Raw genomic sequence first — 27774 nt, forward strand, 5'->3', positions numbered from 1 at the left:
AATTTACCGAAAATAATATAAATTAAGCACTGATATTGATTCTTATCTTCGTAAATTATACGGTTGGGTTTTATTAGCCGCAAAAAGTCCATGCTCTTGTACACTTGTACCATTGGAAATCTGTTGAATCTATAGATGGACGCGAACAGTGCAAAGAAAGTTTTCTCGACTAAAGAGGAAAACAATCAATTATTTGTCGCGAATAAATAAAATAAATCGCCTTCGAGCAAGTTAACCTACACAAAAATATATTTAATGAGAATATTTGGAACTAAAGCTCACACAAGTTGAAAAATAGCTTTGAACCAATTTTTCATAATATTTTGAAAGGTAACCCTGAAAAGGAAGGAACTTTTACCTCATAATTGGTGTCATAAAAATGGATGTTATTTTATCTTTAAGGTTCATTATTTTTGACTCATTTTCTTGGAAAAAAAAAACCATAATAAATAATTGAATGAACAAAAAGAATCAATTAAATTCCAAAAGCAAAATAAAATCATCAACATAAAAGTTGATTTTTTTCATCAATCAATTCATGTTGATGCTTCCAAATTTTCAAAATAAATAGATATATAGCTCGTGCGATGTCACTATTGAAATTTGATCGTGGATTTTAAGTCAGAATCTTGGGTGTATAAATCATTGACTCATGTTGTGATGTACGTTTCTTTCATTTAAATCTCAGCTGTGGAATTGTCTTATCAACACAAAAAAAGAAACATATGAAGCAGTAAATTAAAATGTAAACCAGCGACCGACACGTAACAAATTGTCAATCGATAAGCATGAAGCAAACAAACCCTATGGCTTTTAATTTATGCCATTGTTCGAAATCTTGTTAAATGATTATTAATATTTTTGGTTTCGTTACTGTGGAAAGTCAGCTCTCTTTGTCTGATTGTAATCTCAGCGATGTGGCCAACAACATTAAAATTGCGCAAAAGAAAACACAAATATTGGTTCCAAACAGCACTTAAATTTTATGGCTTAATTTTCTGATTGAAATCTCATTTTTTCAAAAATTGTGTTTGGGTTTGTGACGACAAGCCAAAAAATATGTACGCAACGCACTTTGGGGTTCTTATGCAATAATAATGCAATACATCTTATACTGTGTATCTGCATAACACTATAGTATTTTAATGGGCGAGGGCTGCAAACCCTCATTAAATTTCCATAAATAGGATTCGTTTTTTATTTAATTCAAAATAATTGCCATGGAATTTTCGTTGCATTCCATTGGTTGCTGTGCATTGTTGTATTGAATAAATCTCGAATTATCTCGATGGACATAATTTTAGACAAGTGTCAAACACTGATAATGATCATCTGAAAAACGGTCTCATTGCTTGAAGGAAAAACGTTTCATCACCCGTGCATTAATTAAATGAATTTTGCATTAATTGAATAAAGACACTTAATAGCCGGGTATTAAAAGCGATTTTCCATTTTTCCTTTGTTGTTAATTCGACCGAAAGACAGAACAATTGAACAAATGAAATCGAATTGCATTCGATTCGTATCATGTACACGATGTGAGTGAACGATTTTCGATTTGGGACGAATTTAGCAACAACTGCATTTCATTAACGAACAATTTGTGAAGATGCTGTTCTGCTGATATGCATGTATTTTAATTAAAGTACTGATTTTCCCTGAACACTAATGATTTTCAGTTGCGTGAGGACTTTTTGTTTTCAATCCCAATTGCGATTCTTTTGACAGAGAAAAAAGTGCTTAAACTTGGATATAATCGTGTTTTCTTGTGCGTATTTAATGCAATTGCTTTAAATGTGCCAAAATGAAAGCATGCAAACTTCCAATAATGTCGAGACGACGTTCATTCAGTCATGATTTTCTTATTGTCTCAAGATTAAATCCAACGCAAATGTGATCAAGATTCAATTTTGTGGGTTCTGTTTTATTTTCTTTTAATTTTTCATGGAACAAGTTTAATATAATGGCTTTCAATAAATGGATAAAAAGTGATAAAATGTATATTTTATTTATAGCATTAATGGTTCAATGCATCAAGTGATCGAATAAACATTTATGTTGTCATTTGTTGCCAAGTTTCGGCCATTAAATGCGTGCGACAACAACATAAAAATGTATTTATCTGAAACGTAATATGAGTAGCGAGTATGGTTTTTCATTCTTGTATTGAATGATTGAACTTGCAGGGAAATCACTGATATACATATACTGAACAAAAAGGAGAGCGATGAAATTGTGGTAATCAAGTGTCGTACGATACACATTACGGTTCAAAAACGTATAAAGTCCAAGTGAGAGGTAACAATGTTATTTCAGTACAAATTCTGACATCCATTCCAATGTTGTTCGTTTTGGTGTTCAAATTAAATGTTGCCTCGACGTTCGGTCGTTGTCATTTTTTAGAACTGTAACAGGTCATGCCCAAATGCATTTTGCGAATACAATAAGAAAAAAATTCGCACTCATCAACAGCGATTACGATTATACAAGTGATTACGATTTTGTCTTGATGCAACAAAAATCCAACGAAAATGAAAAATATTCAATGTTTCTTTCATGTTCACATTGACACACGAGAATTGCTCGCATTTTTTTACTCACAACCGTTGCCGAAAACAGTTGTTGCAGTCAATATTTCGCATTACAAAAATTTTATCTCGTAATTTGAACAAAAGTTGAACGGGAGTTGACATTGTAATTTCATTTTTGTGATCAAATAAAAGAAAGAAGATTCGCACAATTCGAAATGAGAAAGTAAAAAATAGTTTGGTAAAATGTCTCTCATCCTCTAAAAAGATAGGTTGAGATTCCTTTGAATTGCTTCGTAAACACAATTCCACTCCGTTTAATTTTATTTTGTGTTTTTTCTTTTCCACTGAATTGACTGACACAAACAACTCGAATGCAAGACATGAAATCGAAACAAATGTAAACACGTCCTACCGACATTCCAACATATCGCCTGAATGCGCGCTTATTTGTTTCGATTCTGCTGTAAATTGCCTTACTATATTCGTTTTTCATTTTAGTTGGTGTGAAAGTGTCTTCACGGACCAATTATTTCTTTATACTTATTTAATAAATCGATAATTTCGAGACCTTATTTTATTATTATTTCCACAATGAATCTCAATTTTCAAATCGAAAATTAATTACAAATATCGTTTTACAAATTGATTGTTTTACATAAAAGCTGGTCATCAGAGAGCGGATGCTTTCGTCCTATACACACAGATCCCATGCATGAGGCAATAGCTATAAAGCTGCAACAGCGTTAATCATGATTCTTTATGTATAATTGAAGCTGCATTAAAATAGAGCCGCCACAATAACAGCGTTTACATAAAGAAATAAAAAAGGTAAGAGAAACTGCACGAAAATTCATGGCCCAAAGTCTTGATGTCAATCACTTGCCACTTTCGGTACTTTGTATTCAGGGAAGAGGCTGTTTTGTTTGACGTTTTCAATATTGATGATGCACTTCATTCGAAAAGTTTCGTGATCCACATCGCAAGGTGTTATTATCTTCGCACATAATGCTTTTCCAATACAGTTAGAAGCATGCGTATATTTTGGAGATAACAATGTCTTTATAATCGAATTAACTTTAAAAGTATACAATTTTTCTTCGTTGCAAGAATTACGGAAATGTTCAGTATTTGAAATCGATGATAACAAAAGTCTTTCAATATTTATATTGAACATTAATTACAGTTGTTCCAATCTAAAAAAAAATAAGTCGCGCTTCAAATTACCATAAAAACCAGCACCGAAATGATATATCCAATTTATAGTATGTTTTTGTGTGTGTGCTCTTGCGATCTCTCGTACTCGTCCCGTTTTTGCACCCCTGATTTATTTCATTCATTTCTGTTTTCGTTCCGTTCCATTCCGTTCTGATTTTTGGTTTTATTTATTCCGCTTGAGCAGTTGAATTAATGATTTGATATTTTATTTTAATCTTAAACTTTTGCTCGATGTTTTTTTTTATTCTTCAACATTTCAACAAAGACGATCTCCATTCAACTTACCGTATACGTATATTTTGCATATAACTAAAACGTGGAATGACGTAGCAACTTACGGTGGATTTTATTAAATGCAATTAATTTTTTAAGGGAATCTGTGGAAAAAGTGAATCAATTTACAATCCAGTGAACTTAATTGTATTTGAATGAACATTTATTTTATGCTGACCCAGTAAGAGAGAAAAAAGAATTGACGACGACAAGGCAATGATGGCGGTGAATAATTGCTCTTCAAAGAGCAACATTTATTGAGATCGTTTCGTTTCGTTTTGTTGTTTTTACATGTTTTACCTCTGTATGTTGTTGCTTTGTATTTTGTCAGATGATATTGTGGTTTGTTGATTGAAATGCCGAATTGAAAAGAATGTGCCAAATCAGTGTATGTGCAGTAGCAAAACACTCTCACACAATTACGCTAAATGCAAGCTTCTCTTGACCTATTCGAGCGGTCGGTCAACGTGAAATTTTTTCCCACTTTATAAGCGTATACGCTTTTCCCACTTTATTATAATTACATTTTTTTTTCACATTTTCATTTAATTGAAATCAATTTAGAGTAGATGCATTGATTTTTTTTTTAATGCTGTGTGGTACTCTGTCCGGATGCCGTTCTCCTTGTTGTGACCTAACGAAAATTTTCGGCTTAATGTGAGGAATTTTATTGAACGTTGGCATATCATTTATATTAATCGATTTTAATTTAATTTAAATACATGGTGCAACTTTTCCATCGTTTCGATCTTTTTTTTTCGTTTTTTTTTTTAATTTCAGCAAACGAGTAGATGAAGTTATTACATAAATGATAGAGCCATTTTATAGAAGGAAACGATAAAACTGAAATTTAGGATTCAAAAATTCGTTTATTGCATATTTTGCTTAAGAAATAAATTTGATTGAATATGTGCTTTTGAAGAATCGTCATTTATTTATTATTTAAAAAGATGCGTGTTTTTTTGTTCATTTTAAACTTTTAATGTGGATTACGATCTTATCTGAAGGGACTTTTTTGCTAGATTTTTCGAATAGTTAAGCTAAGAGAGAAACATTTGGTTGTAATACTGCAAATGTTTTCCAATCGGATTGGAACGTAGGTGTATTTTTTTAATTATGTTTTTTTTTTTTTTAACTTATGATATATATTAACCTATAAAATTCAAAATCGAATATATAATACGGGGGGTTTTGGTTGGATTTTTCTTTTTTAACACTTATAGCCTAAGCACGCTTTATAAGGAATTTCTATAAGTAAAATCATAAAAATAATTGAAGCAATCAAATTAATTTAAAAAAAAATTATATGATAGAATTTGCTAAGATGAATTTGATTCGATATTCTACTTTACAAACTATTTAATTAGATATCCCCCGTTTCTATATAGAATGACGAGAGAACATTCTACCTCGAAAAACTTATGGTCAATTAATATTAATGCCTTTGGTCTATTCATTTATTTACTTCAAAATTTTATTAATTCTTTCTCCCTTCTTTTTACCAAGCAAATGCTCAATTTACTTCGTGCAGGTATGTAATATGCTCAGAGAATATTTAATGTTTTCGTAGAATATTTGGATTGGGTTATGGATTTTGTCAAGTGTTTTATGTGCACTGTGCAATTGTCCGCATTCGTTTATATTATATCGTTTAAATTTAAAATACCAAATACCCTTATGTGGCATTGAAGTTTAAAGAAAAAGAATATATAAAAAAGAAAATATAATATTAAGGAGATGAATTTATTGTGCTCTAAAGCTCCTGAATCATGTTCATATATGTTTAAATATAATGTCATGAGATATATCCGTTTTATATGTGTGAATTATTATTATCTTTATCAATGTATTCGTGATATATTAGAGTGTGAATTTTCGTTTCAATTTTATCTCAACCAGTGCAATTTCGACAAAACTAAGTTTATTACAAAATTCATTATAAATTTTATCTTAATATTTTACTAAAAACAAATGATTCAACATTGATATTTACATTACAATGAGAAAAAAAGATGTGTAAAACTTTTTAAATTGAAACTTCAACGGCTTCGTTGTTGTTAATAGGCTCTTTATCAACGACAATGTCAGCGTCAATATCGCTTCCGTCTTCCATTTCACCTCCTTCAGCTGTCGCTACACTGCTTGGAGTGTAGAGTCCTTCCGAATAAGTTACTTTCCCAAAAAATTGACGAAATTCATCGAAACAGTTTTCTTCGGGCTCTAATTCATTCGAAGATGGAGAATCACCAGCTCCCATACCCAAACCATTCACATCGCTTTCATGCTTCTTCAAATGGCGATCTAAGTTTGTTTGTTGTCCAAAGCATCTCTCACATAAATGGCATCGATATGGCTTTTCCTTATTGTGAATGTTACGAACATGTCGTTGCAAGTTACTTGAAATACTAAATGATCTTTCACAATATTTGCATTGATATGGTTGTTCGCCGGTATGTGTACGCAAATGTCTTGTCAAATTAGCCGATCTTGGAAAGACTTTGGCGCAAAATTTGCACGCATAACGATCTTTATTTTTTGCACCATTATGATGACTATTTGACAAACCAGTTGCAAATCCACCAGCTGCCATCAACACATCATGAAAAGGTTTATTAAAGGCTGTACCATTATTTAAAATATCAACGGGACGTGTTAAATGACCTAAAAAAGGGAACGGACGCTGAAATCCACGTTGTTGATTATAAAATGCTTCCAATAAAACAGGATGAATTGGTCTTGGATAAGCCATGGGTGGATTTGGAGGTGACGGTGATAGGGGTTCTGGAGATGGTGATGGTGTCGGTGAAGCGTGAAACAATTTTCCTTTCGGCTCATCCACTATTGGCGATCCACTTTCGCTACGCTTTGAACTCTTGTTCAATGACAAATCAAGCGGTTGCTCTGCAGTTGTTGAAATATCCTGAGAAACGAGCCAAAATAAATAAAGGAATTTAGCAACGTTTGCAGAAAATTAAGAATGAACTATTAATTAACTTGATTCAGTATAATTACCTTTTCATCTTCATCGGATAACTTTCTTTGTTTCGGTGGTGAATTGTATTCGGAATCAGAATTACCTAGTGTTCTCTTGGATTCATTTTTCATTGTCAGATTTTCAATGCTTAAGAAAGATTTCGAGCGTGTACTGCGACCCTTTGATGACGGTGAATTGCCGTTTACAACATAACTATCTTCGTTGCTATTCTTCTTTGAGCTGTTATTATTGTTGTTATGGTTTTTCAAAGAATGTTGCATGCCAATTGAGATTGGAATCGGGCGGCTTGGTGATGGTCTTAAATGATTTGAAGCTTCTTCAGCTGTTGGTGGTGATACTTTGATTGAGCCATCTTGAGTCGATGACAATGATCGAACTGGAGTTTTGCTTTCAGGCATTGGCCGATCCAATGGATGTGGAAACAACAATGGGAATGGCGCTTGTGCTGCATTGTTTGGAAAAATACGCTGCCAATCCGGATACGGTGGAAAACCGGGAAAGAATTGTGCCGAACCTGGCAACATCAAGAATGGATTGGGACGTGAAGCCATTGGTAATTGTGGAACCGTTGATCCCAAAAACGATTGACTTGAATGCGTTGAACTAGTTGGTGGTGTTGAAAGCGAATTTGAATGTTGTTGAGGTGCTGTTGACTGTGGAACCGAAGTTGTATCACAAAATCGCTTATGTTTTGATAACGATGTGACTGTACTGAAACTTTGAGTACACTTCTGACACTTGATTTGCATGCGACAATCTGCGTGCATGCGTTTGTGACGACACAAATTCGAGAATTGAGTGTACGCTTTGAAACAGACTTCACACTGAAACGGTTTTACAGATGAATGAATGTGTGTATGCTGTTTACGACCAGATTCCGTAGCAAATGTTTTGCCACATTCACCGCACGGATAAGCACGGGCACCTTTATGCCGATTACGAATGTGCCGTTGCAAATTAGATGCGTCAGTGAATACCTACAGAAAAAATAGTCAAGAGATCAACAGAAAAATTATTAAACATATTACTTTTCATTTTTTATAAATATTCATAACAATGGACATCGCACAGTTCATTAGATTAAAAGAAAATACAGAAACGTGCAAATACCAATTATTTTAAAAAAACACAATCGATCAATCTTTATTGTTGAAGTTGACAACATAGCAATTTTGCATTTATTCATGTGTTCAATATGGAGCGGTTATAATGCAAGATGAAACAATCATAACTAATCGAAAATGTGTCTTTTACTGTCAAAATTGCGAAACAGACACAGCTTCTGTCATATGCCACAATAATAACAAACCGAAAGAGAAACAAATTCACTAATATAAACTTAGCTATGAATTTTGTATCTAAGGCACGCACCAAAATCTTCGATTGTTGATGTTTATTTTCTATTGGTTCATCGATTTCATTTTCTTCTTCTCCTCTTTCGACAATGTTTTTTCTGTGAAGGTAGATTGATTTTTTCAAAACCGTTTCTGTGAAAATGATAGTTCGTCTAAAGCGAATATATTGATCGCCGTAATACCGCCAGATCCAATTTTTTGATTATTAACTGACCTATTTGTTCAATGTATGTTTGTTCAATACTTTTTACCAATTTGGTATCCATTGTTAATAGGCTCATTTTTGGTGTACTTTATTTGTAACTAAATTCATTTAGACGGGTGCACTTAAGATTTTTTTGTTGTTGTAAAGGTGTTGTCAAGTTACAATAAAACGTATGCGGTTATCAAGGTTACATATCAATTTAGCTCAGCAAATTTTCAAAAATAATAAAGACAATCTGTCAGTTGCAAACAGTTTAAAGGTTGTTACAATTTGTGCTCAATTAACTCAATCATGATACTCACGAATTTCACTACTAGTGACTCCGAATATCGTTCGCATCCATAACAATGAATACATGCTATACCTATGTCTAGAACTGTGCCGGACATGTATGGCGTGACATTCTGACAATATTTTCTCATTTTAAAAGAAATCAAACAGCTACTTATGAAGTTGTTTCCTTGATTTGGCTACATTTCGATCACTTTGGATTATCCATATAGGAGCATTGTATTTCGCGCAATGCAAAAACGACAACTTTTCACTTGTATAATATAATCGATGTAAGAGTAAAATTATCACCTTCCTTTAATCGAATCAAAAACGTTGGGCTTTTCAGTTTTCATTTTCGATCTGCTGTCACAAATACAACTGTTTTTTTTTTTCGCTTCATTCATCAACATTCAAGTGATAATTATGTATATTAAGTCCAATTGTATTTAAGGCATACATTTTTTTAAAGATATTTTCAAGTGGAGCACGAATATATTTTGAATGTGCAGAAGAATACATACGATGCATGCGCCAAATAACATCAAAGTTTGACGAAGAACCGGAATGACACGCATTCGGCGTTCGCATTAAATCGAATGGAAACACAGAGAATTCGAGGATTAACCAGCTTTTTTAAAGAAAAACTTGGATAAATGGTAAGTCAACATTTCTGAAATGACATTTAATGGTTAAACCATCAATTAAATTTGTGCATTTTTCTCACTTTCAACGAGAAAATTGGCCATTATGTGCGCGCTATTACTTTTCCGCACACACCGAGTGTGTAAGGGGAAAGTATTGCAATGGGTAAAAATTTACGACATCTTAAAAACATGTTTTTTTTACGTTTTCGAGCCCATAGAACCCGAATCAAAAAAAATCCAAATTTCTCTGACTTTTTTATGAAAAGTGTTTCAAAAATAGTTTTTATGGCAAAATTATGGTCAGACATATTTTTTATAGCGTTTTGTTAGAAAATAGAATACTTTCAAATGTCATACAAATGGGATCATCATGAAAGTGTGAAAAATCTTTTGCGAGTACTTCTGCTATTAAATTAAAGAATATTTTGATGCCAAAATTTGAACATGTTTTTTGGCCTCTAACTTAACGCCGCTTGGAAGGCTTGAAAAATGGAACAAATATTTATTTGAAGTAGCTTAACAAAATACCACCGTCCGGAAAAGTTCGTCTTACTCCTGTAAGACTCTTTATTTTTTTACATAATTGAGGTTGGTGTTGTATGCGCGATTCTCCAAACTCATTATTCGGTATATTAGTACATGAGAAAATATAAAGGCATTGCATGGTTTGACAGTTGAAGTGAAACGAAGCACAAGAAGATGGAATAAGATCATTGCGTATTGAATAAACAATAGTTCTTCAGGCTGAAAAGTAACAACACACAAAAACTCGTTGCAAAGAGAAAGAAGATAAGCACGTGTTGTGTTAAGAAAATAAATGTGAAGCTTCGCGTTTCTTTTTTAAAACAGTTTAGTTAAAACAACAAACAAAATTTGTAGCGGATTCCCTCTGGGTGATTTTCAAAATATCTTATCTCGATTTTTTTATTTTTTTTGAATTCTTTGCTTTTAACGGAAGAAAAACCAAACTTTCATTATCTTTTGATCTGTGCATAAATTGAAATTAAAACTAAACTTCAAGTGGGAAAAAAGGCCGAAAATGGCAGGTATCAGATTTACGAGGTGTTTTTTATTGCAATCAACGCACATGGTGACCGCTTATCGAGTCCACAGATTTTTTTATTTTCATTTCGTAATTGTTGTTGGTTTCATATTCACTGTTCAATATTATTTTTTTATTTTGCGGCTTGAAAATTGACTGGAAACAGATCAACCATGAGATCAGTGTGTGGCTATGTACTGAAAAATAAGTAGCATAACATATCATTTATGCTACTTGACACTGTACGTACTCCAATATCACCCATTTTTTGGCCGCTAAATTCTCAGCACATTGACTAATTCGTGGTATTCCGCTGCGAATCCATTCAATGTGTTAGCGTTGTGGAAACGTTTAAGCGAAACACGAATGGAGAACACACGCTCATAGCTGCGGCTGTCGGCTATTTTGTACCATGCAATAAATATATTTTCCTTCTACATTTTTTCGGGTTTGGCATAACGAAAAAATTTAATAATTATCACAGCATGATATCGATATAAATGTTATTAATCCTGTTGAGCATATAAATTTTTCAGATTTAATAATTTATATGAACGCTATAGCCACAATTGGTAAAAGTTATGAAGAAAACAACCAACGATACGCAAAATGAAATTATTATTCATTTGAATGTGCGAATTATACGGGTATTTATAAAATCTTAAAAAACACAAGTATATTGATTCAGGTTCTTTTCCACTGTATGTACTCAATGCAAGAAGACTTTCTTGTTGTTTAATGTTTATAAATATTTTTTTATAGGCGCAAATGTCTTAAAGAATTACTTCTTATATGCTTCTGTATCTTGGTTAATCATTAAGCCTTGCTCGGTTTTAGTGAGACCTCTGGCAAGTCAAGTGTTGAAAAATGGTTTATTGTTTTGTTGCTTTTTTTGTCGAAAATTGTGAAATGAATCGTGATTGTTTACATTCTACCGTAATTAAAATGAAAAACTCGATACAATTCTTCCAATTCCTCGTCGAATATTATATTTATATTTGGTTTCAAGATGAATGCCCGTTGCGATGATGAGATGGATTATAAGAAAATTGATCGTCACGCGAAAGACTTCATCATTTGTTTTCGTATGTTTTGGCATTGTCGTTGAAGGTGTCATTTTTTATTTGATCAAAGTTAATTGTTTTCATGAAGGTCCGTCTTTAATACGGATGTATAGGAAGATCAATGAAATAAATCAATCACAATCATATGTATATACATATGAAAATCTTGTTACATGTTCAAATTGATTAATCCAATTACAACGCCTACAATCACGTTCCTCTTACTAATGTCCAAAACATTTTTAGTAACTGGTTTGTGTTTTTTTGTCGATTCATCTACTCCAGGCGATCACCTAACACTTTTGACCAGACACAATAAGTTATGCGATGGCAGCTCACAAATTGTCCATAAAAAATGTCTCCGGTTTCTAAAACAAGATCTTCCACGCGTGCATGCAACTCAAATATCTCCCTTTCTCTTTCTGTCTCTTTCGCATCGTCAGTCAGGCTAATGTTTCTTGTCTTCATTTCTTATTATGTACAATAAATGATTCTTCAGCATTAAAATTGAAAATAATCGAAATAAATGGAGTAAAAATAAAATCAACTTTTTTTACCCATTGAATGAAAAAACTAGACATTCATAGAATTGAGACCAAATATAGTAGATTTAATCGAAATGTGTGATCCCACACGGCGATTCCACGCGTATCAAAAACAATCGAAAAATTGATGAAAACAATCTGATCCCATTTCGAGAAGTTCAGCAAATCGATTTTTACGCAAACGATCATTAATAAAGTCTGTGTAAGTAATCAGATACATTTAGCAAGACCTAAGACAATAAACGAAACACAATTTGTGGTAATTCTTCTCTTTTCTTCATATTCATTGATTTCTTTTTTGCTATGCATCGAACATGTTTTCGATTGTTCAAGTACAATTTCCCTTTCTCATTCCAGCTTAATTAAAGAGACAATAATGGTTAAACGCAAATGAAATGAGAAAGATGCCGATCACAAAGTCGAAGTGAACTCGAGCCGAATGCAAACACGAACGAGACGTCATAAGTCAAAGAGAGAAAGAAAATATACGCCACGCACAAAAAATGTGTGCACGCTCAAGTGCTCGCCCATTAATTTACATGGTGAATTTATACCGTTTATTTACACAGAAGAAACATCGAACCAACAGAAAAAAAATTATTCAATCGTTTAAAATTTAAAGTACAGAGTAGAGAGACGAAAAACAAACAACTTTTCTTTCTTGGTTTATTACAAATTGATCGATTTAAACCCGAATTACGTTTTAATTTTTTTTCGCTTTTTCATCCAATTTACTCTTTTTTGCTGAAATTTTTCATGGCAACAAAAAAATTCTGCGTTCACGTACACATTCACGAGATTCAGATCAAATGTCACCATAAACACCACAATGATACACGAATATTATCACGATTTCATGACAAATTCATCTCGTTTTATTTGTTCGCATATTTTATTTAACACTAATCAAATGTAATCATATAAAGCAAACGGAACAAACTTTTCTAGTAAAACCGAAATTGAAATTATTATTATTTATAGTGCCTGATTGCGACAAATAACGATGCCTGTTTTCAATGCTGTGAAGAACACGAAAAAAATGATGAAAAAAGCAACAGTTTCAGACACTTATCGTCCATAAATTTAAAGTCAAACGAAAAAAAATTTGCATATGAAAGGTTGCATACACATCTCGAAGGAGCCCAACAAATGATTTGTTATTTTTTGATTTACATCGCAAGGATGCGGTCGCGCATGCAACATAATATTGAGCAATGATTTTCGTTTTCAAAAAAAGCATCCAAATGCTTCAACACACGATTTGTACCATGAAATTTTGCTTTCGTTTTGATTGGTTAATATTGAATGTGACACCAGAGCAAAATTATGATGCCGTCGCGCCGATTGCCAGTTTATAATGGTTCATAAATACACAGACTTGAGTTACTCATTTAGATTTATAGCATTGGTTTGTTGTCTAGTCAATCCATGTGCATGGATTTTACTTTTTTTAGTTCATTTTGGTAATATTTTCGGAAGTCTATTCATAAATTGAAAATTTGCTTAAAATTTAGTTTTCCATTTATTAGAAAAAATTTCTGAATCGAATACTTAAGTAAAGCGATGTCATTTTTATAACATATAACAGCACGATTTAGTTTGGATGAAATCGTTCGTGTTCATCTGATTTTTGTCATCTATGTATTCTTGCTGTTGGCTTTTTCATTTCTACAGAAAATGAAAGACGTGAAAAAATCATGCTTTAAATAACAGCCTTTGGAAAACACGTGTCACACTCGAATTAACGTTATAAATTTACATGAAGATGGCGTGAATAAAAACGGCTCCATGAAAACCACAATTCGAATAATCGGAATTGTATTTTTTATTGAAAATAAATGTATCGAAATAAAATGAAAATAAAGAGTCTTACGGGAGTAAGACGAACTTTTTCGCACGGTGATAGACGCGTATTTTATTAAGCTATTAAAATAATATTTGTTCGATTTTTCAAGCCATTCAAGCGGCGTAAAGTTCGAGACCAAAAAATATGTTTCAACTTTGGCATCGAAATATTCTTTAATAGCAGAAGTACTCGCAAAACACTTTTCACACTTTCATGATGAACCCATTTCTACGACATTTGAAAGTATTCTACTTTCTAACAAACTATATAATATAAGAAAATATGTCTGACGTTAATTTTGCCATAAAAATTATTTTTGAAACACTTTTCATAACTGAAGTCACAAAAAATTTGGATTTTTATATGTGAGCCATGTTTGTATGCTACCTTTAAATTATCTCTTATACAAAAAAATTCGTTTTTGAGCCAAAAATTAGAAATTTTGTATGGGAGGTACCCCTAATTATGATTGAAATATCTTCTTTATTATTTTGTATAAAAAATAGTCTGTGCAAAGTTTCATGTCATTAAGGTAGCATACAAGCATGACTCCCATACAAAAATTCAATTTTTTGTGATTTTTTCAAGGCAACTGTATCAAAAATTGATTGTATCTCAAATTTAACCTCTGATTCGGTTTTCTCGTGCCAAAAAATCGCCTAATACATATTTTTGAGTGTTTAAGTCAACATTAAGTATGACTTTTGGACGAAAATTGAACTCTTTTTCATAGGTATCACTCCAGGCATAACATTTTTTTCCATCAACCAAAGTCGCTCAAAATCTAATGATTTCTATTCCTCGCGTCCCCAATCATCCTGTACAGTCAGATTTTAAATAACTTATCTGGGGGTGAAATAATCGATGGACAAATTTTGCGTACGGCGGACAACGTACGACGTGGAACAGACCCACAACAACCATGCTCAAAACGGCCTGATTCGGGTTCACTAACCTCAGAAACGTCCAGAAAACATGTTTTTGAGATGTCGAAAATTTTGACCCATTGCAATACTTTCCCCTTACACAATAGGTGTGCGCGGAAAAGTAAAATGAGAAAGAATTCCTGTTTTAGTGCAACCATTACGGTAATCAGTATAAAAACAGTTGTGCTATGGTGTTGAATAATCATGTCGACGTGTTTCCAACAGATATGTCTTTTTTCGTGCTTGTCAGTTACTTAATCTCTTCTATGAATTGAACTCTTTTTTCTCTTATGTACAATTGTACAATGAGCACACGATTCATTTTCGTAAGGAGAGATCGTCTTTCGTTTTCATATGTGTCGACATTCAGTTCAAATCGTTTTTCGTAGCCCAAATATACTAGATTCAATAGAAAATGCTGTGCATATTACTTTTGATGAAAGGTTAGACAGTGAACCAACATCGATAGATTCATTTCCCTTTCGATTGAAAAATGCAATGAAATCTCAATTGTGGAATATTTGAAAGCGAATTTTCGATTTTAACACCAAATTCTTCACGACAAACATAAATAACTCGTGCGAATGAAGGTAAATCAACACGCAATCGATACGGAAAATGATACCAAAGTTTTGATCAATTTCGCGCGCCGTGTTGATTTTCCGATAAACGATTTATTTATTGGCTTCGGATAGCAAGATAGATCTCTTTTTGCTTGTAGTTGAGTATGAGTACGTTTAAAATATGTAAATTGTTTTAAAATTTAAATCAAGATTTATGGGCGCAAATATTTTGCATCGTATGAGAAAGATAGAAGGCTTACGATTTGGTTGAATTGCGCAAAAAATATTCCACATATTTGATCAAAAAATCGATTAAACACTACATGCTACGTATGGTCTCAGCCGCAGCTTCGTCTTTTATGTGGAGCTAATTCCCTCTTTTACACACCGATTTTTCGCACATCGTTTTTTTTATTGATTCTCAATTTTACAGCGGCATTCGGTGAGTTTATGTGCCGTTTGTAATAAGTTCTTGTGGCATTTTACCTTAATTCCCACACAAAATCAATTCAAAAAAATTCTTATATTTTCTGACTATATGAGTATTGATTTCTTGGTCAAGCCAAACACACGATAAAAATTTAAACATACATGCTCATAAACACGAAATTAAAGTCTGATTTTTATCACCTATCAATTGATACTTTGTACGCACATTTACATGTTGCGAAATCCGTACGTTTTTGAAAAAAATATATCATTTGTAACAGTAAGAAATCTAATCCATGTATCAAAATGACAATTTATTGCACTTACCTTTGAGCAATTTTCACAAGGAAACCTCCGAATCTCACCGTGTTGTAAGGATCGGTGTCGTAGTAATGATGGGCGAAAGCAGAAACCTTGCGAGCAAATTTCGCAACGAAAATCGTCTTTTTTATAGTTGTGACACAAAACTAAATGATTGTCAAGTCTAAATTGAAAAAATAAAAAAAAATGTTTAAAACATAATAGTCAATATAGGGTAAAGTGGGGTGTGTTAAGTGTTTTTTACAGTTGCATTTCATGTAGATGCGATTAATATTTAATGAATGTTTGTGTGATTTTAGCATGTCAAAAGTCATTAATATCAAATAGATTTTCCATTTGAAAAAGAATAATAGAATTTGATGTAGAAAAATGCGAGTTGCAAGCGAAATGTTTTGTGTGTCTTCATTTCATATATGGACACAGTCATGCATATTTTATTCAACGGCATTCATCATTAATTTACATCAAACACTCAACAACTCTACATGATTTTATTTAAATCTTTCACACCGAACGTGATTAAAGCAACAGATATGGAATTTATTAAGGCCAATTTAGTTTCGCGTTTTCATGCACTTCTGATTTTCCTTTTAATTTCGATGTTCATAATTGCAGTGTAAAGCATTCAGAGGATTCTCAATGGTCAATTGACACGCGAAGCGACGCTATTCATTATTTGATGACACAAATTTTCAAACCACTTTCACGAGCATGTATTTGTGATTCGATGAAAATGACAACGTAAAAGAAAAAAACTAATACATATCGCATACATATGATTACAAATTTAGTTTGATACGTTCAAAGCAAATTCAAGCGATATTCTATTCAATGCCGACGAAAAATTATTCAATGGATAGTCATTACGCCGTTTATATTGCATTTTTTGTTGATTTGAAAAAAGTTCTTTTTGCTCATATTTAGGCCGTTGCACTATTTAAAAAGTTGATGAATATTAGTTCAACAAAGAGCGATTATATACATTGATTGAATATTTGCTGTACTTTGAATTAAAATAGAATGGATTGAACTTTACCGCATCATTTTTTGTTGTTGTTGTTTTGTTTTTGTGCTTTCTGGACGCCTCAGTCGCAAAAATGAACTATATTGTATCAAAATTATATTTGTTACAAATCAACGTTTGCGTGGGTCATGTGAATAACGACCATATGGCACAATATACCAGAAAACAGACAATCATGAAGTAACATTTAAAAAAACGCTCGTGTACACAGACAAGCTTAAAAAAATTCAGCTGTCTTAATTTGTCAACACTCTTGAATCGAACGAACAACATATTCATATTTTAATTTATCTGAAAATCATTAGATTGATCGATAATCTAGTTTGTAAATTTGAAAAAAAAATCTTTTATAAGAGCTTTAAATTTTTAAAAGCATTCAATTACACGCACATCAGATTTTCATCAAGACCGTTCATGAAAAAAAAGACGAATGCAATGTTCTCGACTATTGAAATTATTACAAGAACGTTTGATGTGTATGAATACTTTAATAGAACAACAATGAAATTATATATATTACCTACAGGGGCGTATCCAGGGGGGTATTGGGGGTTCTTGCTAAGTGAGCCTTTTTCTCTTGCAATGATATAGAAAGGGGATGTGTTTTGGAAATATTTCATGAATCTACATGGCAACAAATTGTTGCCAACAATATAATTTCCAGATTTGAGAGTTTGTAGAAATTAAAATGCTTTTGAAGATGTATCTCTATTTGAATATTCTTGTATGAGAATCTTCTAGAGAATTTACAAGAAGCAAAAGAAATACTTTAAAAGTAGTGACTTCAGCCGCTCGAACCAACGAGTTTCACAATATTTTTGCAGTCGCTTTATCAAATTTAATTGTTAAATTCATTAACAGCTTTATTTAAATAGTCTTCTCGATATTTGAAGAAAAAAAATAGAAGAATGTTTTTGTAAGATCTGTTGAACAAAGATCAATTTATACTATTTTATACTGTTTTTTTTTATACGTTGACTTTTTCGAAAACCCCACCTGTCATGAAGTTCTGGATACGCTCCTGATTACCTATTAGTAGGCCATTTGAATCGTTTTACATATGAGCACCTTTGCTTCACAGTTGGTGACAATGTGTAATGAGAACACATCATGCTACCAAGAACGCGAATGAATGCAAATAGAGAAAAGCCGTAGCATGTGAAATAGCGGCCGCACACATACCGTTCCAATTATTATGAGAGAGTGAAAAAAGTAAATAATTTGTGCGTTTTCGATATTAATTTATTGCCATTCTACGGCAACAAAGAGAAAAAACATATTTGTATACACAGTTTATTTGTAATGGGTTTATCGAAAGCAGCAGGCATTCACGAAAAAACCTTCAAAAGAGCATCCAAACAGTCAGTCATTTGTATCAAAATGCTTTGATTAGATACAGTAGAGGTAGTCATAGTTGCAATTATCCATTAATTGTACCTCAGCGTCTTTTGAACAGATGATAATTATTATCGAATAATTATTACTTACGAGAGAAAAAAATAATAATAAATACATTTGGAGATTTCAAAATTGATTGAATGTGCGTGATCGTTTCGTTTGGATGAACCAGCGTGATGTGACGATGTGAATATTTTAGCGAGCAAATATCACACAATCATTTCCATTGCACACACAGTGCTGAGCGCACTGTCGATGTCGTTTGTTTAAATGGCGAACGAAAACGAATAAAAAAAATCACATCAAAAACACAAAAAGCTATGGCTTGTAAACATAAACGCACCGTACGCGACAATATGTAAATATAGTGCCAGTATTTGTCAGTATGGCTTAATGTGAAACGTGGGACCGTACTTCTTAGAAAAACAAACCATTCGATATTCAAATTTTGAATTTTTGAGTGAAGAGTCACAAATCATTTGTAATAAAATACACCTTGAATGTTGACTTTGCCAAAATTGTGTTAATTCGCATATTACTGATATAGGTTATGTATATTCTATTATTCCTCAATGTAATCAACTACGTGTTACATTGAGCAATAGTAAAATACTCAATTTATGATATGTCGCACATTAACAACTTCAACTGGAACAGCATAGCAATCTTATTGCGGCACAAACTGTAATTAAAAGCATTCATCGCAATTATTATGTATTGACAGTGAATGGGATTCAGAGCAATTTTGCGTATATAAACTGTGTTTATATTGTGCGTATCTAATTTTGTTCGAGCGATGTGCTTAATGTGTCTACTTCAAAGGCTGTCACTAGATATCGATTCGTATTTAAGTCTGTTTAAGGGTCATTTTTCTAAACGGTACAATTAATTGGCAAAATACAATTGAAAGGTATGTAAACTCCCAGACGGTGTTTTCGTATTAATCATATCATATAGAGTATTTCCTCGTATGTTCACTAGATTTATGAAAATCCTATCAGCAAACATACCACCGCCAAGAACAACAACTACAAAAAATCAAGCACTAGGCAAGATAACAAGGCCATGCATTGTAATTATATCACGAAAAAAGTGTTTTGTGTTATTGAAAAGGATGCATTTTCTTGCGGGGAAAGCCAATCGATTTGACAGATATGACAAACGGGTTATTAAAACGTTTTTCTATCCACAACCCACATAAATCACACAGAAAAAATTCCACACATTTCAATTAACCACACCGAAAAATATGTTTTCGAATTTTTTTTGTCCTCGATGTACATGCGACTATATTCGAAGTTCAATCCCTTTGTTTGATGTGTATGTATACAAATATCATGTTTCAATTGATTCTCATTGTCATCAAATGAAATGTTTGAGTCCTACTGAAGTATGCTATTATTTCCACTATCAACACGATTAACATCATTAGTTCGGTGAGAAAAAATAACTAGGAAATTATTGTTTATTGTACGTGTTTGACGATTTATTTAACATTTGGTGAATAACAATTTATTACCATACATATACATACACTATAGTAATTTAATGAAATTTTTGTTTGATTTTCAGTGTTTCTGCTTTTTTTTTGACTATCATTCATTTTGGTTACATCGATTGGAAAAATGTTGTACATTCAGATTTTTTGAGAATTAAAAAAGTAGATATAAATTGTACTTACTGTTCGAGATCAGCACACAGCCTTTCGCAGTCTGGACACTGGAATTCAATTCGTGTTTCGTCTTCACTTTCTGGATCTGCGTCAATTGATATATTTAAATCACATTTATTACTTTGTAGATCGTTAGCTGTACCAAAATCTTCTTCTATAGCGCCACTGTGTTGTGAGCCTGAAAATGTTCAAAATCAAATTATAAATTCATTATTATTATTGTTGATTGAATGCATAAAAAGTATTTCGTTGAGACAATTATTGTAGCCCAAATCATGTATTGACGTCACTAAGTGCTGTTCACTCATGTGATTACAGTCAAACCAAAAATAAATTTGGACGAAAAAACACCATGCTGACAACCTTCATTCACTTGAGCTTTGGCGTATACAAAGATAGTTTTAAACCAGAACTTGTATAAATGTTACATTTTAAATTGCAATAACTCAATATTTATTTGCTTGCATGTGAGCATTTTCTCAAAATAAAATCAGCTTGTTGAAATCATTCGTACGATCGAATTTTCAAAAATCTTGCCTCATGGAATCTCCTCGAACCGAATATAAAAAAAGCCGAGGAAAAGCAGAAAAAATACCAAACACTTTTGGTTAATCAATCATCATTATCATCTGGCTTTCGATTTTGCATAAACAAAATGTAGAAGTAGATTAAAATGAAAGTAAAAAAGCGGACCCATGAGAATGAAACTTGCCGCCCGAAAGGTGTATAAATTGATCTGAGTTTTTTTTTAGCAAGAGCTGGTTTTGTCCATTGGAAATTTTGTTCATGACGCTCTCTTTCCTTTTATTTTTCGTTTCTTTTGTTTTACATTATTTATACAAACTTAATCGAGTTTCGAAGCCGCTTCTTTGTCGTCGACATTCAAAAATTTATAAAAATGAATATTTCATTTTTTAAGAAAAGAAAACCAAGCAAATTCGGCAGCTCAACGATGTGTTCATATATATTTGGAGAGATATATTTATATATGATCGGTTCAGCGTTATTACATTTGATTTAATTTAACTCACTTCTTTTGGTTGCCTGTTGTAAAACTCGACTATAGGCCCTTTGCATGCAAAATTCACACACAAATCTTCAGATACTTTGTTAAAATTTCATCGATTCAACTCTTTTTTGGCTTTAGTTACAATTCTTCGAAGCCGCAAGGTTGAATGATATAAATCAAAAGTTCTGATTTAAATTAATCATTAAGACGAAGAAATAGCTTCATAAATCATATGAGTTTATTTTTTAATTTTACATTTACTCGTGTTCGCACAACATTTTTGCATGTTATTTATATATGATCGATCGTTTTGTTGTTGTTCAAGTTTACGATCAGAATTCGATCATAAATTACTTTTTTAAAGGAAATTTGACATTAAAATACAATTAAACAAAAAATATTACATACTTTATCGTTGATCGTAAATGAATAAAAAACACTAAGAAAAAAACTTCTTTAACACAATGTCCAAATTAAAAGACTTTGAAGATTTTTTTGATGATTCAATAAATTGATGATTTTACAATGACTCATATCGCACTCGGAAAACATCCGTATTCGTCTTCAACTACTTTACGATTGAACATCCTCTCGGAAGTGGACGGATAATAAAGTCGTACTGAAGCTAACCGAAGAAACAATCAAACAATACTATTCGATGCGGAAAAAATATTGTTCTGCATATTTCTGTTGCATTCTAACAAATTAACATACAAATTGACAGGGGATAGTGGAGAGCGCACCGCATAAAAGGTGACTGAATATTCATTTCATCGTTCAGTATGATCTATATGGACACACCGTAGTTTAAAAAGCGGACTGTTGTCGCATCCACCTACCTCGACTGAAGGTGAAATTCACATGTATTGCTACGTTTGTGTAAGTGAATTTCGTGCTGCGGTCACCCCCTCCTTACTATTGCATGCGATTATTTATATGTTTTTTACGGTTTATTTAATACAAAATATATATGTGTTTTTTGTCAAAGTCTATCACACACACGATCATAGAGCACCAATGCATTGTAACTTCAAAAAGAGCCCTTTTGAGAAACGCATGCATCCGATTACGGAATGCCACATACAAATGCATATATATATATATATTACTTTTTTTTAATTCACCGTCATATTCGTAGAAAAAACGAAAACGATTGAAATGAATTAACAAACACGTGAATGTGTATGTGATTCAACTGACCATTGCATATGTATTCAGGAAGAGAAAACAATTTAAATCGCGACAACTGGGTAAACTTGAGGCAATGAATAGCCTTCAAACACGGTGTTAATTAAGGGTAAGAGTCAATCCATTCAGGTCGAACGTAGCCTTCATTTGATTTCAGGCAACTGTTGCAAGTTTTCGTTTCCCTCTTCAGAATACTTAATTGTACGTTTTTTGTATGCTTTTGTTATTGAATTCATATTTTCATGCTGAGAAATAATATGTGATTCGATCATATTGCAGGTGAAAACGCCACATCAATATTTTAATTTCACATCAATTGAATTGATGGTTTCGATAAAAAGAACACGTTATTGTATTGTTCTAGGTTGTTGTTGTTTTTTTTTTTCAAAGACAGACACGAGTCCAGATAGAAATCTAGTTGATTTTTGAAGTTTATGCCATATAAACATGGATTGCAACCTATTGAAGTGCTTATTGTCTTTTATATTGTTTTAAAATAAAACACTGAACATTTTGAAATCAATGGGGTCGAAAAATCCCACGCTTATTTTCACAAAGTTAAATTTCGTCTTATTTATATTTGATGTTCTCTTGCGAAATATGTTTACGAACAATATAAGCCACCAAAGAAAATTCAAACAAAAAAAAAAAATACGTCGTCCACCCTTGCAATGGTGCAACATTGTACAAGCGTCGAATAAGAACAGCAACACACAGGGATCTTACAGCGGCAACGACAACGGCTCAAAGAGAAATGCATAATAACGAACATTGGTATTTAGAATATGTAGAAATCCGGAACGAACGCTAACGGTTTCACCATATGTTCTTCAGAAAACAAAAGGCGAATGGCACATATTTCGACAAATTACAGAGACGACGATGTGAACACTATGAGAAATTGGGAATTCTTATGATGCTTGTGCGTCCATGTGAACTATTTATATTCGTATTTATGTTGAAAAGGAAAGAAATTAAAGGTATGCGTTAGTGAAAAGATGGTATATCAAACGGCCATATGTCGCTGTATTCGAGTTAAGTGAAGTGAAGACGCTTTTTGTGTGACTTTAAATTATGCCGGCAATCGTGGGAATTTGAATTAAAAAAACACATTTTGCGGTGACTTATGGATTTTTGATCAAAATCTTCGAATCTTCCAAATAAGATAATTTTACAATTATAAAAACTTTTCCACACATAATTTGCGTTGTGTCATAAAATTATTTATTTAAAATTTTACTTCAATATGTAGAATAATATTTTTAGATCAAACTAAATGGATTTCAATAATTGAATTCTCTAGAATAAATACAGCGTATGATACGGTCGCACACCAAAGGTTGTTTTTACATACATTTTTTGCTGTATTTTGTATGACGGTGTTTCGCTTTGAAATGCAACCTTTTCATATGCTGTTTTTATTCTATAGCAATCAATTCTACATTCTTATCAAAGCATTGTATTATGTATTTTCCCATTTCTTTTGCGATGTGTTTATAGAATTGAATTTAAATCCAATTAAAATGCATTCAAAATAAATTTACCGTAAGATTTAAGTATTTCTAGTAATTGCAAACAGCTCAAAATGACAATGTATCAAAGCGAGCGTAATAAAAACATGTAACTTTTCAGCAAATGGGTTACTTTGTCATTTTAAACTATATTTCAAACTTCTTTTTCAAATCATTTAATCCTTTTTAGTCAGATTTTTTGTGGTTACGTTAAAATGAAATGAATAATCTGTTAATGCTCTTTTGTCGTGATGTTTTCCTTTTTTCATTATAAACTACCAAAAAGGCAAATCTAACTATGTAGATCAGTATCGTAAATTTGAAGTGATGCACGGAATAATTCTTTTTTCATTTAGATTTAGCTTTACGATAAAAATCTTGAAATCAAAACTAGTTAATATTTGAGTGGTTTTTTTACTGTTACAGTTGTTGACAATGGCTTGGCTCGTGCAGTGACTTGTGGTTTTGCATTACGTGACGCATAATTAAATTTTAATAAAAAAAATAACGAATCAAATCAACGTCGTTCGAATCATACGAACCACGAAAAAAGAAACTGTGTAACCGTTACAATTGATTTTCTACATTGGGCTCGTTGATTTTTGTATAAGCATGTGTGTCTCTGTGTGTCACGAACTATGTATTGAGCCGGAAGTAAATCATTTACTTTTTGAAATTTGGATTTTCCCTTTCGAAATTTGCCCGTTGATCAGTTGAAAAAAGACAAAATAACGTAATAAACATAGAAAATCAACCCTCAAACGACGCGATATCCGGCATACCCGTTTAACCTGTACATTGCACATGAACTCACTCGTGCACTAGAACTAACGATTAAAACGACTTTTTTTTCTCGATTTCAACATTTGTCTGTCTCAATACAAACAAGCGTGTGCTGTTTACAGCACATTCTATTTTTTTACCAAGTTCATTTTATCCACCTTTTTTCAATGATTTGCATTTGACTTTTGGTCCTGATAATCATGGTGATAAATAAAGTGTAACAGTCATTTTGGTTGTTCGTGTTGGTTTTGCTGCTATTGCTATTGCTGCTACAATCAGTTCCGTTGAAATTTATTAAAAATTCATATCGAATTTTGATCTCATTCAATAATAAATGAAAAGAATAATGAAATAATTTGCGGTTGAGCACGATAAACGTATTTGAAAATATGAAAAAGCAGAGAATTGGGGTGTGTGGTAAGCCAGTTATTTGTTTTATTTACAAGCGCGTTCTGCTTGTTCAATGTTCATATTTGAGTCCTTTTTGAAATCCGATTCGCTCAGTGCGGATATTACCATATTTCTGTAGTACAGCACAGAGTCTGTTTCGGACATACAATTTTTGCACCTGTACGTTTATTCAAATTCTTTAACGTGCATTTCGTGCATGCACACGGAAATATCAAGCTACACAGGATACAGATATTCAGTTGTGGGCATTGAATTTAAGTTTAATGCAGAAGAAAGCAATTAAGTTTACTTGAATTCGAATTGTAACGAATCAACCGTTAGACAATTTGTCAAATTGTCTACGGCAGTATGTCGTCCGCTTTATGCAGAATATTCTGCTATATAGCATTGAATGAGGTTTAAAGCGATGATGCGCTTCCGTCACTTTAAATTTATTGCACCATGATTGAAAAAAAAACACTCCCATTATAACAACTATATTTTTTAACAGTCAACTATTAATGCGTTTAAGTAATGTGAAAAACACGTTCCAAATTAGTAAAAACATGATATCTCTATTAAACCTCATTCTACCACGATAATTCACTGCCATTTCATGGCCCATCCCTTCGTAAAAACCATTGATTCAATTCATCTTTTATCTCAATGCGTCATGACAAACGTTTCGCCTTCATGTGTTCTCAAATTATCACCGCATGCGTGTACACTGTACACTCCACATGGTCTTTTAGATAGAAGCCAAATTTTACCCTATCAAATTGTTCGATTGTAGTTACTGTCATTGTCTGTACAATAAAATTGGCTTTCTTTCTACATTGTGCTTGTCCGTGCATCTGTATTTACCCGTGTTACATACGTTTTTTTTTTGTTATTGCATGCGAAATGTAGTATATCAGCGTGTATTGCACCGTTTTTGTGTTTAGTGAAATACCTTCTTTAAATATCCATGTGTGAAATGACATCATCACCCCTATTACAATCAAATCATATTCGTAAAGTATAGTATAAATTGAGTTGACAAACAAAAAAAACCGATTGACTGCGATCAACAACACATTTATTGCGAAAACGAACTGCTGATGAATTGTGTGAAGGCCTAGAATTCACATCGAATATTTGAATTGGAAGTTTTAGTTGAACACATTACTATTTTGTGATATATAGATCCAAATTTGAATTCGAATTGAAAAGAAATGATGTAACGTCAAGAAAGGGTGGAATTTATCACAAGATCAAAAAACATTTTTTTTACCCCGCGTAATATTCTATTGTGTTGACATGCAAGCAGTATGTTTTTCGAATAGTGTAAAACACATGGACCACCGTGTAATGTGAATGCCAACTGATCAATTTAATCCTCGTCTCTATAGTTTTTTTTTTGCTCGCTTGTTTGCCTAACTCTTTTATTATGCAAACAAAAGTGTGGCCAATCCAATTTATTATGTATCGGTGTATGATAGACGATAATGTAATGGGATTTGGCACACGTTTAGAAAGCCATTTTCAACGTTTCAATTCTCATTCAACATTCATCTCGTGCAACATATAACGTTCATGATTCAAGATTTTAAATGGTGTCAATGTGCAAAGGCGATGAAAATTAATGCTTGTCATCGATACACATGCAGAAATCGTATTTTAGAAGGATATTACGAAGCATGATGGCTTCAAAAATTACATTTTCAAATAATTGGTTAAACATTCGAATCGACATGCATTCGATGAATTTTTATCAATTTATCGATTGTATTTGCGTCCATTGAATACTGTAAGAATCATGCATGCAGATGCTTTTTCGAAATTTTAAGGGTTATCGACTTGATATTCTGTATAAAACTAACGCCACTATATATGTCGTTGTATAAACGGGTAATTCATATTTTATTTATGGATTGAATTAATTTTAGGACTCATTTCATTCACATTTCCGTCCGTTGAATCAAAAACTCGATTGGGTGATTTATCAATCATAAAATGTGTTGCGATGTATGTGTTATTTATGGCGATTGGTATAATAGAGATCGTGCTTCGTGAGTATTAATTATATTGAATTTCCCATATTCTGCAAATTTTGAGAAAGTCTGCGACACATTACGATATCATTTTTAATTTTGTTTTTTTTTCTGCTGTTGTTTGGTGATTTTGTATGTTAGCGCAGTGGCTTTCAGTCAGATTTTCCTCTTCGATCGATGTCATTTTAAGAATGATATATGTATTTAGCCTTGTCACAAGAAACCTACTCATTTTTTGTATATTAGATGGCGGAATATCGATGGTTTTTTATATAATATAATAATTAGATAGTGTAAATGAGGTATGAAAGAAAAATATAGTCACCATCAAAAAATTGCCATAAATCAATATTGATACAAATTTGAGCCTTCGATTTGGTTCGCTCGATCGGTACAGCAATTACAGGAAATAAAAAAAGTTCTGTTTGCCTGCGCGAAGTGTCTATGTTAGTATAAACGTAGACATTGAAAGCACTTTTCATGTCGTCGAAATATGATAACAAACACATGAGATTGGGGCAAGAAGCAGTTTTGGATTG

General features: G+C 32.5%; 1 protein-coding gene across 2 annotated transcripts in view; it reads right to left on the minus strand.

Moving 5' to 3' along the window:
• Positions 1-4935: 4935 nt before the first annotated feature.
• The window catches only part of LOC116348136 (histone-lysine N-methyltransferase PRDM16-like), a 70687-nt gene continuing 47848 nt past the window's right edge, over positions 4936-27774 (minus strand). For both annotated transcript variants that reach the window (XM_031779018.1, XM_031779017.1), the window contains exons 6-9: positions 20331-20499; positions 16234-16390; positions 7032-7991; positions 4936-6939 (exon numbers count right to left, since the gene is read on the minus strand). In XM_031779018.1, coding sequence (XP_031634878.1) covers positions 6046-6939; positions 7032-7991; positions 16234-16390; positions 20331-20499 — 2180 coding nt within the window. In that variant the 3' untranslated portion in view covers positions 4936-6045. The remainder of the gene's footprint in view (positions 6940-7031; positions 7992-16233; positions 16391-20330; positions 20500-27774) is intronic.

This window comes from Contarinia nasturtii, unplaced genomic scaffold, assembly GCF_009176525.2.
Source record: "Contarinia nasturtii isolate CC-2019 unplaced genomic scaffold, AAFC_CNas_1.1 Cnas_scaffold_2291, whole genome shotgun sequence".
In the NCBI taxonomy this organism is placed as follows: domain Eukaryota; kingdom Metazoa; phylum Arthropoda; class Insecta; order Diptera; family Cecidomyiidae; genus Contarinia; species Contarinia nasturtii.